This window comes from Hypomesus transpacificus, chromosome 2 (genome assembly GCF_021917145.1).
Source record: "Hypomesus transpacificus isolate Combined female chromosome 2, fHypTra1, whole genome shotgun sequence".
Classification (NCBI taxonomy): Eukaryota; Metazoa; Chordata; class Actinopteri; order Osmeriformes; family Osmeridae; genus Hypomesus; species Hypomesus transpacificus.
Window position 1 is genome coordinate 13556510 of NC_061061.1, and position 17104 is coordinate 13573613.

The 17104-nt window shown below is 39.2% G+C and overlaps 2 protein-coding genes across 5 annotated transcripts; one reads left to right on the forward strand and one right to left on the reverse strand.

The window, feature by feature from the left end:
• Positions 1–36: 36 nt before the first annotated feature.
• On the reverse strand, positions 37–3663 carry LOC124472350 (ETS1-related protein). 2 transcript variants are annotated; one of them, XM_047027145.1, is made up of 8 exons: positions 3540–3663; positions 3259–3337; positions 2428–2508; positions 2214–2288; positions 1956–2114; positions 1615–1860; positions 1269–1387; positions 37–1100 (listed from the first exon to the last, which is right to left on the reverse strand). In XM_047027145.1, the coding sequence occupies exons 1-8, from the start codon at positions 3597–3599 to the stop codon at positions 819–821; spliced, it is 1101 nt and encodes a 366-aa protein (XP_046883101.1). In that variant the 5' UTR covers positions 3600–3663; the 3' UTR covers positions 37–818. The 2 variants fall into 2 exon arrangements, with proteins under 2 accessions (XP_046883101.1, XP_046883093.1); XM_047027137.1 differs by having other exon boundaries at positions 2428–2541.
• Positions 3664–7220: 3557 nt separating this feature from the next.
• Positions 7221–16194, forward strand: fli1rs (Fli-1 proto-oncogene, ETS transcription factor-related sequence). Of its 3 annotated transcripts, none has more exons than XM_047031196.1 (10): positions 7221–7391; positions 11348–11550; positions 11713–11882; positions 13004–13207; positions 13304–13375; positions 13921–13989; positions 14187–14252; positions 14409–14456; positions 14730–14813; positions 15109–16194. In XM_047031196.1, exons 1-10 carry the CDS (start codon positions 7374–7376, stop codon positions 15627–15629), a joined length of 1455 nt encoding a protein of 484 aa, XP_046887152.1. In that variant the 5' UTR covers positions 7221–7373; the 3' UTR covers positions 15630–16194. The 3 variants fall into 3 exon arrangements, with proteins under 3 accessions (XP_046887152.1, XP_046887160.1, XP_046887169.1); XM_047031213.1 differs by lacking the exon at positions 7221–7391 and adding an exon at positions 7403–7919; XM_047031204.1 differs by lacking the exon at positions 14730–14813.
• The last annotated feature ends 910 nt before the right edge of the window (positions 16195–17104 follow it).

Here is a 17104-nt window from a genome sequence, read left to right on the forward strand (position 1 = left end):
TCAGCTCTTTCCTTAAAGCTATCTCCTTGAGGTCCATTGGATCGCTATGCCATACTCTATGCCAAACCAAGATGCACACCAAACTAACTTGCACCTCTTCAGCTACAGGGCAAATTCATGAGTTCAGATCACAACTGCTGTTCACAATGTTCATCGGATGCATATTAGTTTTTTTGTATTTTTTTGTATGTCCAGTATATCCTAAAGAATTAGTGAAACCTTTCCATATTTAAGGCTGATAAGATGCAATCCATGGCAGATAAATATAAAATATACATTCGCTTTACATAACTTGACAGGATTCAGTGTGTTGAAATCAAATGCTTGATGTGATTTGCCATAGAAGAATTATTGTGTGAGATTTTGCTAAAATAATTTTTTTTAAGACTAGATTGTCAAGCAACACCAGTTTACCTCACATTTTATATTAAAGAAAAAGGCCCAAAACAGTGTGTAACTGAACAGAATAGACAGATTATGCTATATTCAATCACATTGGCATTTTATTCAGTATATGTAAATGTATATGTAGAAAAATATTTCCATTTACAAACTATCACTACTCAAATCAGAGTAAAATATTTTTACAAAACAAAGTATAGCTTTAGGCTAATATATTGCATAGTGCTAAATTTAAATAACCTGCCTCTCAAGAAAATAATGTTTCCAATTTCACATCAATAACTAACATCAGTTAATGCATTCAACAACATTGCATTGACAAATGATTAAATCAGAGGTTGTAGAGTCATTGGCCAGGTGGCGGAGAAGGTCTTCCCTGATGTGGCCACAACAAACCTTTAAAAGCTTGTCCACTACTATACTGCCCATGTTTCATTGCTCTGTTCTGGGGATGTTGGTGTCACATCCGGGCACTGCCAAGAGGACTCAATGCCTGTAGATATAATGTTTAGGCTGTCAAGGACCTCCTGTGCAGTCTTCCCCACCATACCCTGCACATCGCAGACAAAGCGGTACACATAGCGTTTGCCTGCCGTCTTGTGGATAATGTTCTTGTGGTAGTAGTAGCGTAGACCACGACTCAACTTTTCGTAGTTCATCTTGGGCTTGTTCTTGCACTGGCCCCAACGTTTGGCCACCTGACCCAAGACAGATGAAAGGTGATTAATCATGGTGAATCAGAGATCCATAGACTAATATGACATGACTGCAGGTAAAACAGGTCTTCATATTCTTTCTTTTTTTACACAATGACAACATGTTAAATGTCAACTTTCTTTAAGCTGCCAGATGATAAATAAGATCACCTCTGCTGGATCAGACATCTTGAACTCCCAGCCGTCTCCAGTCCAGGAGATAAAGTTATGACAGGCAGAGTCGAGCAGAAGCTCCAGTAAGAACTGCCACAACAGGATAGGGCCAGATCCTGAAAAGAGGAAAAAATCCCATGTTTACTGTGAAGCATTTAAGATACATATAAAGGAGTTCAAACTTGATTGTTGAAAGATGTGGGTGTTTGTTTCATCTTGAATGATAATATAAGCCTGGAAAATTATCTTCTGTAACAAATAGCTAATTTAGGTCCAAACAAACAACAATTAACACTAAAAAGGAGCCAAACCATGCAAACATACAGGGAAGCCACTTTCTTACCTGGATAAGTTGACATGCCCACCATCTGTCCTTCTCTTGCTGGTCTTTGGGAGTGTGTACTTTTGCGTTTAGCCACACGGGGGCAGTACTGCTCTGGGGACTGGGATCCAGCTTTTGAAGCAGTTGGGTGTGGCATGGGGGCTGTGTAGCCAAGCGTAGGATATTCAGGCCAGAAAGAGGAAGATCTTTGTTCTTCCAAGTCATACAGCTCACCTATGTTGTGGCCATAACTCTGGACTACTTCACCTGTGTGGAGGGACAAAGAAAGTTTGAGTCATTATTTAACATACATGGGCCTGTTTGTTTAATTAGGATGACAGTTTTTTGTGTAAAAATATTACCAAGATGGTCTAGGCTGACAGTGCTGGTGATTCCTCTGTGGTTGGTGTCTTTACTCTGCAAGAAAGGGCTGCTGGCGTCATCTATGCCTGGGCTCAATTGTCCTTTCTGGGGCATTAGACTGTGGTAGGTCTGAGTGGAATGGTCCAAAGTCACCGCATCTTGAGAGAAAATAATTGGTATATTTTTCATCATTATTCATCATTCGTCAGATCATGTGATCATTACTTAAATTAAAAAAATGTAAAATATGCACTCACCACGTGGGTTTGACGCCCAACAGCTTAACTCTGGGTATGAATCCAGGTTGAACAGTACAGAATCATTGGTGTTTACTGAAAATCCCATGGGAGATAACTTAAATTAATCTGTAATTTTGACTGAAATGCTTTTTTTGTATTGCTATAATAATGTGCTGAAATATTTCTATTTGTATTTCAATATATTGTTTATATATAAATATTGCAGGTTTACCTTTGATATCATGTAGGCATTTTTGTTTTTGTGGCTCTCGGTAGCTGTCCAGGTACTGCTGCTGCCCAGGTCCTTTACTGTCTAACAGAAAAGACAGGTCTTCACCATTGTAGTCTGAAGGTGACAAGCGTAGGAGAGGGAAGAGTTAGATGCAGTGTGCATTGAGAAACAGCACAGAACAGGCTCGAGAAGAGGCCACAGAGAACAAAGGCTAATGTTGTTTTAGTGAAACAGGGAAATGGGTGGAAGATTTGTTCAAAAATATATATATTTAAAGGACCATCTCAAGGAAAATATAGAATGAACACAATCTGTTTTCTGTCAGACTCAGCACCGAGTTCATTGAATAAAGGGAGAGGAAGAAACTGAGTGGAAGAGGAGGAGGAAACACAAACGGAAGGAGTGTGACAGAGTAGTGATGAGAGGGTTCTAAATCTGTTGGAGGAGGAAATCTGGAGGAAAGGATTAGGGGGAAATGAAAGGGAGCAAAACTGGGAGTATCTTTAACCTGACCACCTTGTCTCTAAGCCTCCATTCAGAAATCATTCAGAAATAGTTGATGCACAAATACACCACCCCACCCCATGACACTGACCCTGGTTTGGGCAAAAGGACCAAATGTCAAGGTCCCATTATATTATGGTCACAGGGGTGTTTGCAAACATTTCCTTTGTCCTTCAATTGTTCAGAGCAACCGGATATATGGAATGGATGGTCTGCAAGCCTTTGTAAGCCTTTTTTGCTCAAACTTACAGATGGTTGAACAGTTATGGTTTGTTTGAAGACTAATTCATGTTGATTACAGGAAAATCCAATTAAAACATGGCTTACCATATGCTGCAAAGTCAAAACCAGCAGGAACTTCTTGTGTTCTGAAGTCTGTGTAATGTCCAGCTTGGTACATCTCCATCTGGAAAAAGATGTGTAAACATTTAAGATACATGGATTTTCTTCTGAAAACTATACTTTCAATAGTCATGTATATTTGATATGCTGTGATTTTATTTGAAAGGTTTATTATCTCTGTTCACACAATAGCCTACAATATCTAGCCTATAATATATTATGTGAACTCTGCATAAACACAAAGCATAAGCTACACGATGTCCTACCTTTATAGAATCTTTGTCTAAGTCTCTCTCGATCGTTTTATGGATGTTATCCCAGTACATATTCCTCGTAAACTACTATTTCTACTTATAGTTTAAAGGTATCCTGAATTGTATTGTCTTTCATCCCGATCTAGGCCCCTTATATAAAGCGTTGGAGCATGAAAGGGGCGTGTTCGTTCCAGAACGCAAAGGAATGCGTCCTCTTGATTCGTGACCACTGCTTCCAGTTAAACTGGGCGTGTTGTCCGACAAGTCTCATACACAAATTTGACAGCTTCGTGCCGTATCCATTCATAAGAATCTAGTAATTATAATGAGGTGACATTTAAGCGTTCAATTCCTCATTGATTTAGGACATTTTGCTAAAAGGTTTATATCAAAGCAGTTTATTTTGACACGAATAGATATCTTGGTCCAAAATTATTTAATTAAATGCAGTGTCACATAACTTCAGACAGCTATAGGCTATGCCTATTTCTCACCATGTGAATAAGCACCAATCCGTAAAATATTGTGTCTGTTGAGTAAAGGCTTTAAAAAAAATCAGAACAAGTCGATTTTAATGAGGTTGGAGGCCGTAAACATATCTTTAGAAGCAATTTGGCAGAACAATAGCCCGTAAAACGACTTGCTGAAGAACCCTGAAATCCTGGCGTGAGTGGCCTGAGTAGATAAGACGGTGCAAGGGCCTTAAACAAACAGCCTTGCCATTTTCCCCGGACAGAGAGAAAAAAATAAGCCACATCTGGAAAAGTGAGCTACAGAATCGTGCACCATGTGAAGACACGAGTCGTGATTACAATCTGTCTCCCGACAAGGACACATCAGGGATTGAATTACACGACTTGGTCTGTTGGTCTAAGGCAAAACCAACTGATTAACAATATTATGTAATTGCTTTTAAGTAGACTATCAGGATCGAAATTACTGCAATAATTTAAGTAGGCTAACTAGCCTTCAATGTTTAATTGTCTTCAAAATAGAATATAGCCTACTTATAATAATAATAATAATAGCCTATATTAGAGAATACAAATTAAATGATAGGTTACTAACAATAGCATACTAACCAAATTAGCCTAATAAAGCAATAGGCTATATACTAGACCTGATGCAACAGATCCTACTTTCAATAGCCATGTGCAATCCAGTTTCCGAGCCAAGACATCGTTTTCAGAGACAGTAAGGCCATATGTAGGCTAGGCAGTCTATGAAAAGTGTGTATTTGAAAGCACCTTTGTTGTACGCCGTACAGCTCATGAATAAGGCTGTAAAACTATGAGGGACCGTTTAGGAAATATTTCAGACTGTTCTTTCACACATAAATACATAGGCCTACACTTCCACTCGTGAAACGCTGCATTAACTGGCTACTGAAAACTCACATAGGCCTACACATAATAGCTGGCATACACATGAAACGCATTCACACACGCATAGCCTATGAAATGTCCGTACAGATACATTTGAAATGTGCGCATATGAAATGCTCATGCAGGTGGAACGGACTCAGGGCTACAGGCTGCATGCAAATGCAAAATTAAATGTTGTCTAGGTTACATTCCCTATTCGTTGTGTAGCCTAAGCCCTATTGGCTACATTGATCTACACTGATCATCATGTAGGCTACCATGTCCAGGGGCTCTCCAAGGTGCTGATATAGTGATCGACCCATCACAATAGGCTACCATGCCTACAAGTGGATTTGAAAAGTGTGATTTGACGTTAAATCTCAATAAAATGGATGGCAGGTTAGCCTACTTTGGTTCCAAGCTATTGAAACCTAAATATAGCTTATTTACCAATGTTTCCTTTTTATGACATAAACTTAGGCTAGGCTATGTAGCCTAGCTAAACGTTTGGCATTTATGCACATGTAGCATATGCCTAAGGATTTATCATTTAGTTGAATGTGTAAACCGAATGATTCCATTATAAAGCTATTTTGAATCCTGCATTTGAAACATAGTCGTTTCAGTTGGATTGATTTAAATGGCTTGTAGGCTAGGCCTACGAGGAAGTCTAGGGCCTACTAACAAGGCATCAAAAAAGGTTCATTTTTAGGTGGGCTATAGCCTATAGTCAATGAAGAATTGCTGAACATTTGGTCAAAGGTTTAACTATTTTCACCTCGTTTGCGCCATGCACAAACTGCTTTTGGGTCGCTCCGTATTATTAACATTTGAAAATAGGCCAAAGCAGTCCTAAAACACAAGGCCTGCGAAAAGTAGCGTATGCCCAGTGTGGTGGTGGATTCATGATTTGGGGCGTCTTTACTTCCAAAGGCCCTGGTGAGTTGTTGGGTTATAGGTTACATGGCAGGATGTACGCCATAAATTACCCCGAGATTGTTGGTCAAAACCTGTTTACCTCTGGTAGGAGGCTAAAACTGTGATTTTTTGTTGTTATATGATTGTTGATATATAATAGCTGATATATGATACCACCTATACATCCATGGGGGCCTATACACACTAACGATGACAATCTGTCAACCCGGAGTGGTCTGAGTTTGTCCTCAATATGGCCTATGGGCCGAAGTAATGCCTGATGTGCAGTCTGATGTGCAATAGGCAAGCTTACATATTGCTTACAGTGTTTAAAGGACGATACTTTTGACAAAAACGTTTAGACAATTTGCTTCTAATATAGCCTAGCCTACATCCCACGATAAGACCATAATCAACATAGCCTAAACCGCAAACGAAGAGTATGGCTATTTAGTTGGTCGAAATATCCAATTTTATTCACTCTCTAGGCAATTCTTGTAGCCTTTGTCTTGTGTTTATTACGATGTGGCCCCTAGCACTGTTATCGACCGTATAAACAAACAAATTAACCTAAACACCTATTCCAATCTTTTTGCAACAGTAGGACAACTGCTACAAAATAATAGGGTATATGTAGCCTATAGAGTCAACATTGGGGGAGACGAAATCTGCGGGGGAATCTTGGGATCCCCCCTGAAAACATTTAACGTTTAGTTATGAATATGATTACATTTTTTATGATAATTTTGGACAGCGTGCGTGGTTGCCTGTCGTAGCGTAGCAGATTTATATTTTATTTGTATGGGGGGATGTATCCCCCCATTATGATTACGGCCCTGGATGCCATAATGTCGTATAGTAATGTAGTAATGTACAGCCTAATGCTTACGGTGTAGCCTATACGCACAAATGAATACATGTAGTTTAGATGATTAGCAAAACTACAGGCTGATGTTATCCAACAGGTTTAGGCTATGGTCTCATGAAAATATAGCCAGACCAAAGGCTTACATTTTACATTTCTGAAAAGTACATCGGTAACACTTATGACTAGTTTCAGTAGGCCTATAGGCACATATATATATATGGCTAGCCGGTAGTTTAGTATATTTAGACTTTACTCCTGAATTTGATTACTTGACTGTAGCCTAGTCAGAAAAATCTGTTAACTTGTCAAAATGTGTATCGAAAATTTGCCTATTCAGCTCTCATTTTCAGAAACGCATTATAGAGTAGTTTAAAGTAGAGTTGTCATCTTTTGTAATCTGGGCCCAAAAAAGCTATTTAATTTCATTGGAACTGAGAAGGTTTTAGTTAGAACCACCCCAGCAGGGACCCAGTCTCAATACGTTGTTAGAATGACTTCACTTCCCAATTTAGAGACAGAGAAAAAAAAAAATTGCCATCCGGTTATCGTCTTTGCGAAATTTGTCGATGCAATGGTTTGCGACATAGAGTTAATGCGCCGGTGGAAGGATTGATGCGACTCTGCGAGGTTATCAAGGCTATTAAGTTATAATATCAAAAGGATTAAATGAGAAGTAAGGACTAAGATACTCTTGCAATGGACTGTACAATAAAGGTAGGGTTTTTACTTCTTTCTTTTTTTAATGTCGACTCTCCTCTGAAAAAGATTGCTGCAGCCACCCACTAAGTCGGTTAGCAGGTCTCTGTGAGAGAGACAAGGCGGTGATGCGAAGTCCCCACTCTTTCCTTCTCGTACAAAATTTCCTCTTCCTTCCCGTTCGTGGTTGTATGTCGGCTCTTTAATAACACAAGTAACCACCACATCTTTACGCAGAATACAAACTATTCGTGCCCAGTGTGCGTGCACCGGGATATCTAAAACAAAAGCTATTTCAATATTTTTTTACATTTAAGTAGGATTCAAACTATTTTTGAGTATACATAGTCCTATGTAAAATCGTGCTCAAATAGTTAATGCTATGCCTTTAACAGCAAGACATTCATTTGCAAATAAATCATCTGGCCTCATAATTACCCGAAAAGGACCGAAAAGGTGTGCGCAAGGCAGGTGTTTCTGGCGCCATGAAACTTCGGATACAAAATCACATCACAAAGAGCTGGTGGAATTATACTGAGATGACTGGTAGGTGTATTTTGTGTGTAACTTTTAATTTTTTTAATAATAATGACCACTCCTAAATGAAAGTAATTAGGCCTACTGACATAAAGATTTGAACAACTACATTGAGCAGCAGTTCAGGCCTGAAGTTTTGTCATAGAATGACAAACGGATGCCTAAAGTAGCGTATGTCATGTAAATATACCTTCAGCCTATCAAGGAAACAAATAGCCTAACTTGCTTATTTTTTACTGAAAGCTTATCGTAGATGAACCTTTCATTAATAACTATTAATGAACTACCATATAGCCTAGACTAACCCCCTACTTTTACTTTATCCAATTACGAAAACAAAATATGTGGTAGGCTATTTAAGGAGTTTATACTTTAGGCTTAGGCTTTTAGCCCTAGATTGTGGAGAGAACAAATTGTGTAGTTAATTTCTATATGATTAATCGTGTAGGCCATAGGCCCGATCACGACAATAATATAATTGAAAAAAAATGGGTCTAAAGAATCAGTAGCCTTTAGTTTGTGGGTTATGAAGCTTATAAGCAAAATCCGTCAACATTGCAGAACGAATAACAGCGCAGTTACAATCAAGGTTAAAATAAAATCTAATTTTCCATCATTTGGATATATTATCTCTCTAGGAAAACTGGAATGCTTCCTTTTGCAGTTTCAATACTCCCCGAAGAGTTAAGGCAGGCCTAATTCAACCTTGTTAATTCCCAAATTTTTGTGAAATTGTTCAACAGCAGCAGGATACTGACTATTTAAAATAGTCGCTCTCAAACGTAAATAATGTAGGCCTTATAACTGATTGATTACATTTCAGGCTATTGGTTTTATCCAAGTGAAGTCAGTTGTTTAGGTTATTTAACTGGAGAGCTTGTCAGGTGTCGTTATCTGAACTCAACAGGCTTCCTGTTTCAAACCACATACTTTCCGCACACATATCCGTTCCCTTAACTCGAGCTGAAAGGTACTAAAATACTTTGAAAAACATCTAACAGTATGCAACGAGGTAATGCATTGTTTTAAATGTTTAGTAGATACCTTGTGATTTCAACCAATTCGACCAACTTTTTGAACCCCGAAAGTCTGGCCTAAGCATTGTACATTTTATTGTTTGACACCCTAGAAGGCCATGATGTCGCCATAGAGAAACTGTTGCGAAAACCACATCGTGTTCTGCAGTTCACGCCGCATCTGCTCAGGCCTTTGCAAAATCAGCTTCGTTGAATTCCTGTTTCTGCTTTCATTGTCTCTGTGTCTGATGTGTGTTACTGATGGTGTTGGTCCATGTTTTGGATTTTGTGTTAATGTTTCCCATGCTTCTCATCTTACATGCTGATGTTGTAATTTTAGCAGTAGGCCTATTTAGTCATATATAGGCTTGATCATTATAATTTACTTGCATAACTGACTAAAGACTTACATGTGTAAAATTGAACTGATCTTATCTACGTGTAGATATGGACAGCACAGCTGTCACACACAACATCTACATTAATAAACCAAATGTTTAGAACAAAAACATGTAGCCTAATTTAATAAACCTGTGAAACGCAGTTGGTGTGACAAAATTTCTGAATCAAGTCAAGAATCAGGAAAAAGACAATGCAGCCCAACCCTATATACAGTACACTGAGGTTACAGTTTTGTTTTCAAATACATGGTGTTTTCACACAAGTGTTTTGTGAAAGAAAATAGGTTGCCTGGTTAGTTCAATTAAAAGATAAAAATAAATAATTTGTGGTTACTGTTTTGTTTAAACTGTGTGATAACCACCCTTATCATTAGACGATTATTTGATGTGGGAATAGCCAATAAATGCTTGGAGCATAAGATAACATTTATGGTCTGCCCAAGTTATTCTTTTGCATTGTAATTAGATACAAACATTTCCAACATGTACAACACAGTAATATTTTCATAACTTGTGAATAAGTACAGACAGTTGTCTTTTGGTGTATGTGAAGAAACCAACATTTTGTTACTTATATATGCAGGCAAATAGTTGATTTGTCTCCTTGGCAACACGGTCTGCAATATGAAACTCATTGAACAGGAAGTCAGTTGTGGCATTGGTGGTCAGGCCACACTGGGTATATTTGTGTCAGTTTGCAAATGAGAAAGAGAGAGAAGAAACACACAAAGAAATGTACAGAAAGGAGAGGGGAAAAAAGCGGGACGGTGAACTTGTGGCAAGATCACCGTCTTAACTGACACAATTAAGACTGAAAAATGAGCAATAATATTATTAAAAGTAGGTTGAGGTCCAATGTAATGAATTTAGAGGAGTCACAAGCCTTTGCTGCCTAGACTCCTGCCCTCCTCTCAGCCCATTGTTTCACTTCTCCACGAAGTGAGGTCAACTATAAACCTTTACAGAGTGAGAACAATAAACAGGGAGGTGAGAGACCAAAAAATTCAATAATGAGACAAAAGAAGGAGATTGTGAAATGACAGGAATAGAGCGAATCCATTGAAAATAAAAGTGTAGAGGCCTAATGTGAACTAAGCATCGTCTCGTCTGTAATAACATGTTACTGCTGCTTTGTAGGCTATATATGCCTACATGTACTACATCTACATCTATATACAGCAGAATAAATAAAGTACTGCCATTTAAACTTATGTTGCTATAACTAACAAACCTCAAATTGTGCATCACCACTAGTCTACCATAGGAGGAAATGCCAAACTATGTGCAATGCAGATGCATTTTACAATGCTCAGGTAACACTTTAGTTAGAATAGCACAATCTAACCGTTGGTTTAAAATTTTGATCAATGCAGTATTCTTGTCCCTACTCAGTGCCCACCGCCCTTCAACTCTGGATTGTTTTGCAGCTTTAAAATGACCCACATTTGTAATTTGTGCCCCCCCTCTGTTTCCTATCCCTTGTCCTGTGTCAAAAGGTTTCTTTGCACATGGGGGCCAGGTTTCCTGTGGGGCTACTGAAAAAGCACAGCACTGACGTACAAGCCACAAAGACAATGCAAAACTCCTCAAACACACAATTAGGCACACTTAAAGACACACACACACAAACATACATGGACTGAACATCCATACTCTTTACTTCTTCTGTAGAGCACCCACATAGACCCACACTTGTACACTGGGGTGAGTGCCATCTTAAGTTGGTATGGAGTCTGGTGGCTTTGTTCAACGACAAACACAGGAAGCAGCACAAATAATCTCTTTACTTTTGATCAGACTTCACCAGCTTCTTAAACTAGAACTACTAAATATCAGTATGTCATCTGTCCAAGTGCTGCAAACCGTTTTCTCAAATGTCTAGCTTACCACATAATAAATGTATCACAACATACCATTATTAAGTTCTGTAACACATCAAATAAACCCTACTGTGACATTTCAATATTTAATGCGTGACATCTTATGTTACTGTATACAATGTTTAACTTTCTCCTGATAGGAAGCCTTATCTGTGGTGAGCGAGGACCAATCAATCTTTGAGGCACCCTTTCCCAGCACCCCCAGCATGCACATGAAGGGGGAGGTAACATCCTCCAGTGGGTTCAGCCAGGCCGAGCACAGCCCCGATCCCACTGAACCACAGTGGGTGGGTCCAGGACCACAGAACCCTGGGAGGAGAAGTGAACCGCTTAATGGTACCAGGTGAGTGTGTATGTGTTGGGTGGGTCAAAGCCCAAATATTATATTGTACTGGAAAAATGTATAGTTGCCGTTTCAGGCAACATGTAGAGGACAGTCAAACGAGAGCGGTTGACATCTGACTGGTCCACAATCTCACCCACGTATCTTCCTCTGTCTCTCTAGTTGTGAGTCCCCTGTGGACTGTAGTGTGACCAAACGCTCCAGACACATGAGCAGTAATGAAGGCAGCGAACTGGCTTATCATCCCTCTTACACAGAGCCACGCACAAGCCCTCAAATTGCTAGTCCTCCAAACAGTGCCACAGAAGAGAAGAGGGTCATTGTGCCTGCAGGTGAGATTCCTTGTGGATGTATTCTTTAACATATAATGTGATCTAATAGTTTTAATACACTTCAGCGTAAGTCAGAACACTGAATAATTCAGATACAAAAATAAAGGTTAAATTGTATCTGTTTTGTCAACAGCTAGAGAAAGATGAGATGAAAGGAGTGGTCAACCTCTGTTGTCTATTTTTAACTGTTGTGGAGGAAGTGGTAAATGAGATGGGGACAGATTATTCGGAGATGGAAACACATTTACATATGTTAAAACATATGGTTAGAAAAACTGTGCCTCAATAGAATATATTAATTGACGTTAGCATTTTTGTTAATTGCATTGCACATAACTGGAATTGGAAATATTACTAGAGACCCTGATGCTGAATAAAACTGAGCATGACTCATTTAGGTAATTTGGAGATAATCAAAGAACGAAATACATTTTGTGATGTGTTCATGAGATTGGTTTCCTGTTTCATCACTCAATAACGATTAGGGCCTCGGCCTAATATACTCAGAATCCAAAGAATTCATTTAAGTAACTCGTTGTCATTATATTTGTGCAAATATGGCCTACATTAATCTGTTAGAATGAATTAGTTAGTGCAGATTGTGGTAAATTAGGACTTTTCTAGGGAGCAAGGGATCCACAGCCAAACTACCACTATGGAAGTACAATCCAAAGATTCTACTTTCATATATTTGTAGCCCCCATGTTTGTAGTCTTTTTGAATGCAGGGATGGTGATTTGATATCTGTTGTTTTCTTTTTTTTAAGCAATAATAGTTCAATTGTATATGCTAAAGTGATGGGAAATTATAATGTATCTTGGTGGGGCTGTCTTTTGTGTGCAGTTGAAGAAAGTCTGTGGCAGCTACGTAACACTTCAAAAAAGTATTGCCAACTAGCCATGGTAGCATATTGATTAAAAAGACAGCTGTACAATATCAAGTGTGAAGTAAATATAGATATATTAACATTCAACAAATTATGCAAATGTACTCATTATTTAGAAAAACAAGGCTCTAAAATGTCCACTGTGTTTTAGCTTTAGAGCACCATTTAGAAATAGTTTCCATAAATTCAGATATCTCAGCTGTCTTAATCCTTTTCCTACTCCTTTCGGTCCCAGACCCTGAGGTGTGGTCTCAGGACCATGTGCGCCAGTGGTTGGACTGGGCCATAAAGGAGTATGGCCTTGAAGAGGTGGATGTCATGCTCTTCCACACGCTTGATGGAAAAGCTCTCTGCAAAATGACCAAAGAGGACATGATGCGTCTCACGTCCGCCTACAACACAGACATCCTGCTGTCACACCTCAATTACCTCCGGCAGAGTAAGACAGTGTTCTCTGGTTTCTCTTAACTTGTTAGAATCACAAATTAAAAATGGATTTTTTGCAACTTTGATCCTAGTATCTCCCTTCTTTTAGGTAGTCCTACTTTTTCATATGCTACAACTCCCACCAACACACCACAACAGCCAAGACTACAGGTCAAAGCAGGTAAGGGACCTCCATGAATTATAATTATTAAAACTAAGGACAACTTGTGCTAAATCCTTTGACTGCAAAAAACTGATGTTAACCTACTTAAAAAATGTAGTGAATTAATAGATGGTCATTGCTGAAGTGACAATATGGCAGGAAGCACCTATTAAAATATTGCATTACTGTGGGGCATTAAATAAATGCAATGCAGTGGATTGTTGAGACTGCACAGTTTAAAGAGCTGTAGCGTTTTCTGCCTAAGCAGGGCCCCAAGTTATTCTTTTGATGAGCACACAACTTAAAGCCAGTTTCAAACAGGACACAGCTGCACAAGTGCAGGAAATGGGGGTAAATGTCCTCTTTGGGACACAATTGGCAATCTTGTGGCAACAAAGGTAGTCCAGACAAACGGCGTCCTGGATCATCTTAAGCACTCCTTTGTTTTTGAATATTTCAGTATTGGTCATCATTTACAGGCTTTCGTCCTTCCATGGACGGCCTATCCTCTTCAAAGTCCTCTCTGACTGGTCAGGTCTCATCTTTGTTTGTTTTTTGAGCAGAGAACAACTTTGAGGAGATAAACAGGAGGAACAGCTGGCCATCAAATGCCATAACTGCTGTACCAAAGGGTATGATGATAAACACAATACACTACCTTGCGAAACCACAGTACTGTTCAAAACCAATACTTCATCTCATATTGTCCTGACAACAGTTTTTGACTGATTTCATAAGTGTGTAAAAACAGATGTTGATTTGTCCAGTACAATAAGAAACAGACGCAGGACATTTGTCCTTACAAATATTCCTCTCTCCTTTGAATTAGCTACTCATATGGAACACCAACACAGTGCCAGGGTCACAGAACCTCCCCAAAGAATTGTTCAACAAGGTTTGTGCAACAGCATTTGTTAATATCTCCTTCAACCTACAGTATTTGAGAATCAGTTGTAATGCAATTACATTACAATGAGGATATAACTTTAAATTGAAATGACATGTTACAACACTGTCAGTCTAACACATTTCACATTTCATTTTCGTGCAGACCCTTACCAAGCATTAGGCCCCATCAGTAGTCGTCTAGCCAACCCAGGTGAGAACATGTACCACAGCTTAACAAAGAATACCAGTAAAGTCAGAAGAAATGTGTTCTTTCCACTGTTTGCTTTGGTGACAACATGAGGGAGCACACAATCCATATCGGGACTTTGAGGACCAAAAATATTCTGTAACATATGAATAGTCCTCAAATTCACTTTTAAATTTACATTCACATAATTAGTTACATCAAAAAACATTCCCTGAACACTGAGCTGTGTCCAGCTAAACATCAGTATGACCCTTTGCCCCCACTGTCTCCTAACAGAAGGCCAATCCCTCGAACCCAAGATCCGAACAGCTAAACACAGTTCTTTAAGGCTGCCTGACCCAAGCACTCACAGGCCTGTGGGTAGGTTCCTGGCCTGTCTTGCCCTCACCATGGCACACAGTGAAAAAGTCACATTTGCACAGAAAAAAAGAACCTAGGCATCAAACATTAATTCAAACTTAAGTGCGACTTTCATCACTATTAGTTTGAGTTGTCTTTTGAGGCTTTGGGCCATAGGGCAATCCTTATCTATATGCCAGTCATGTCAGGAGTATGGAGAGTTTGTCAATTAGTGTATTCCCCACAGTGCTTCATGTGTGTAGACATCATTTTACACAGCACCTTCACCAGTTCTTTTTTCTGTTTCCCTTCCCAGGCTCTGGTCAGATCCAGCTGTGGCAATTCCTGCTGGAGTTACTGTCAGACAGCAATAACTCTTCCATCATCACATGGGAGGGAACCAATGGTGAGTTCAAGATGACTGACCCGGACGAGGTTGCCAAGCGTTGGGGTGAGCGCAAGAGCAAGCCCAATATGAACTACGACAAGCTGAGTCGCGCACTGCGCTACTACTATGACAAAAACATAATGACTAAAGTGCACGGAAAGCGTTATGCATACAAGTTCGACTTCCAGGGCATATCCCAGGCACACCAGAGCCATGCTGGGGAGGGCACCATCATCAAATACCAGGCGGAGCCTTATGTGCAGTCCTATCACAACCACCAGCCTAAAATGAACTTCATGAGTGGGCATGCCGCACCTATGCCTGTGTCATCTGGGAACTTTTTTGGGACTCCATCAACATACTGGAACTCAACCAATGGTCCCATATATCAGGGCACACCCATGCCCAGACACCCAGGGACTCATTCCCACCTAAGCTCATTCTACTGAGGACTGTTCAGGTATCTTTTCCACTGGCCTTGTTTTGTAGCACTCAAAGCATCGCCAGAAACGGGGAGAAACTGTTCTTGTGCATGTAGCTTTCGGGAAATTTAAGTTTGGTTAAGTCGAAGTTTCCATAGCTGAAAAAGTCATATGAAATCCATCCATATACTGCTTGTTGGAATGTTCTCTGACATGATCAATGGAAAGGACAACTATAAGCTTATGCTGATTTTTAAATGAAAGGATTAGCAGTGTAAAGATTTCAAGAACATGTACTTAATATTAATCAAACATGGACTGAAAGATGTGACTCACTTGTCCAGTAACCACATTCTTTTATTAAACTGTAAGAGTGTAATATCAATCCAAAAAGTTGTAAGTTACCAGTCATCACTTGAGATGTCTTGAAGTAGCAAATAGTCTGTCTGTTCAATACTTTTGAAAGGATTTCTTTTAATTATCGTATTAATTGACGTAAAACCTTTAATGTACAGAATGTTTCATAAGATTGTAGCAATAGGACTATTAACCCATATACTGTAATGGCAATAAAAAAACATTGATATTGGAATTTGGCACAAAATGAACTAATTTAGCAATTGATACCAAGCAATTGATCCGAAGTACAATGTAAGTTTATGCTTCAATGTATTAATTTTTGCAATATTCACACAGTCACTACAGTGAGAAAAGGATGATTGAGAGGACAAAGGCCATCCAGTAGGGGGCAGAGTTGGTTCCAGCACCATTACATAGGTTGGTGTCACAGCATTCATTGGTGAAGGTGAAATTCAGGCCCATGGCAAACTTCTCACCGGTCAGACCACACAGTGAGGATATAACACAGCTCTTCTCATACAGGGTTACACTGAAGTCCCCTGAAAAATAAATGTAAATGCAAACCCAGATATATTTTTGTAACTAAAACATTTTTACAGCAAAAAATATTTTGACAGTTCTCAACAGAAATGCATTAGTTCATATAACCAGAACATTATCATATAAAGTTATTTAGTAATACATTGCTCAGTTTTTTGTGGCAGCCCTCACCTCGCTGCCCCACGGCTTTGCTCGACAGACACAGTTGATTGAGGGGGCACTTAGTTGGGTACCGGATACAGTCCAGTGGAGAAATGGCAGGGAACACGCAGGTGTAACAGAACAGGGTAACTGAAATTTGGATAATGAAGATTTGACATGTAGTTGTGGCATTACTATAGTGTCTTTTGTCTCATCCAGAAACAAACTGGAAAAACATCAGCAAGATAAGGATTTTGGACCTACTATGTATAATATCAATCATCTACTTTATTATCTAATAATACAAATGTCAGTATGAAAAGGACACTAGGGAAGAAGCTAAAACCACAACCCATTATCTAGAGGAATCGGAGATGAATTAATTCACAGCACATATTACTTAAAATCTTTCTTGTTTTTTACTTACCCACAGATGGAAGCAAACACAGGAAAAGTAGGAA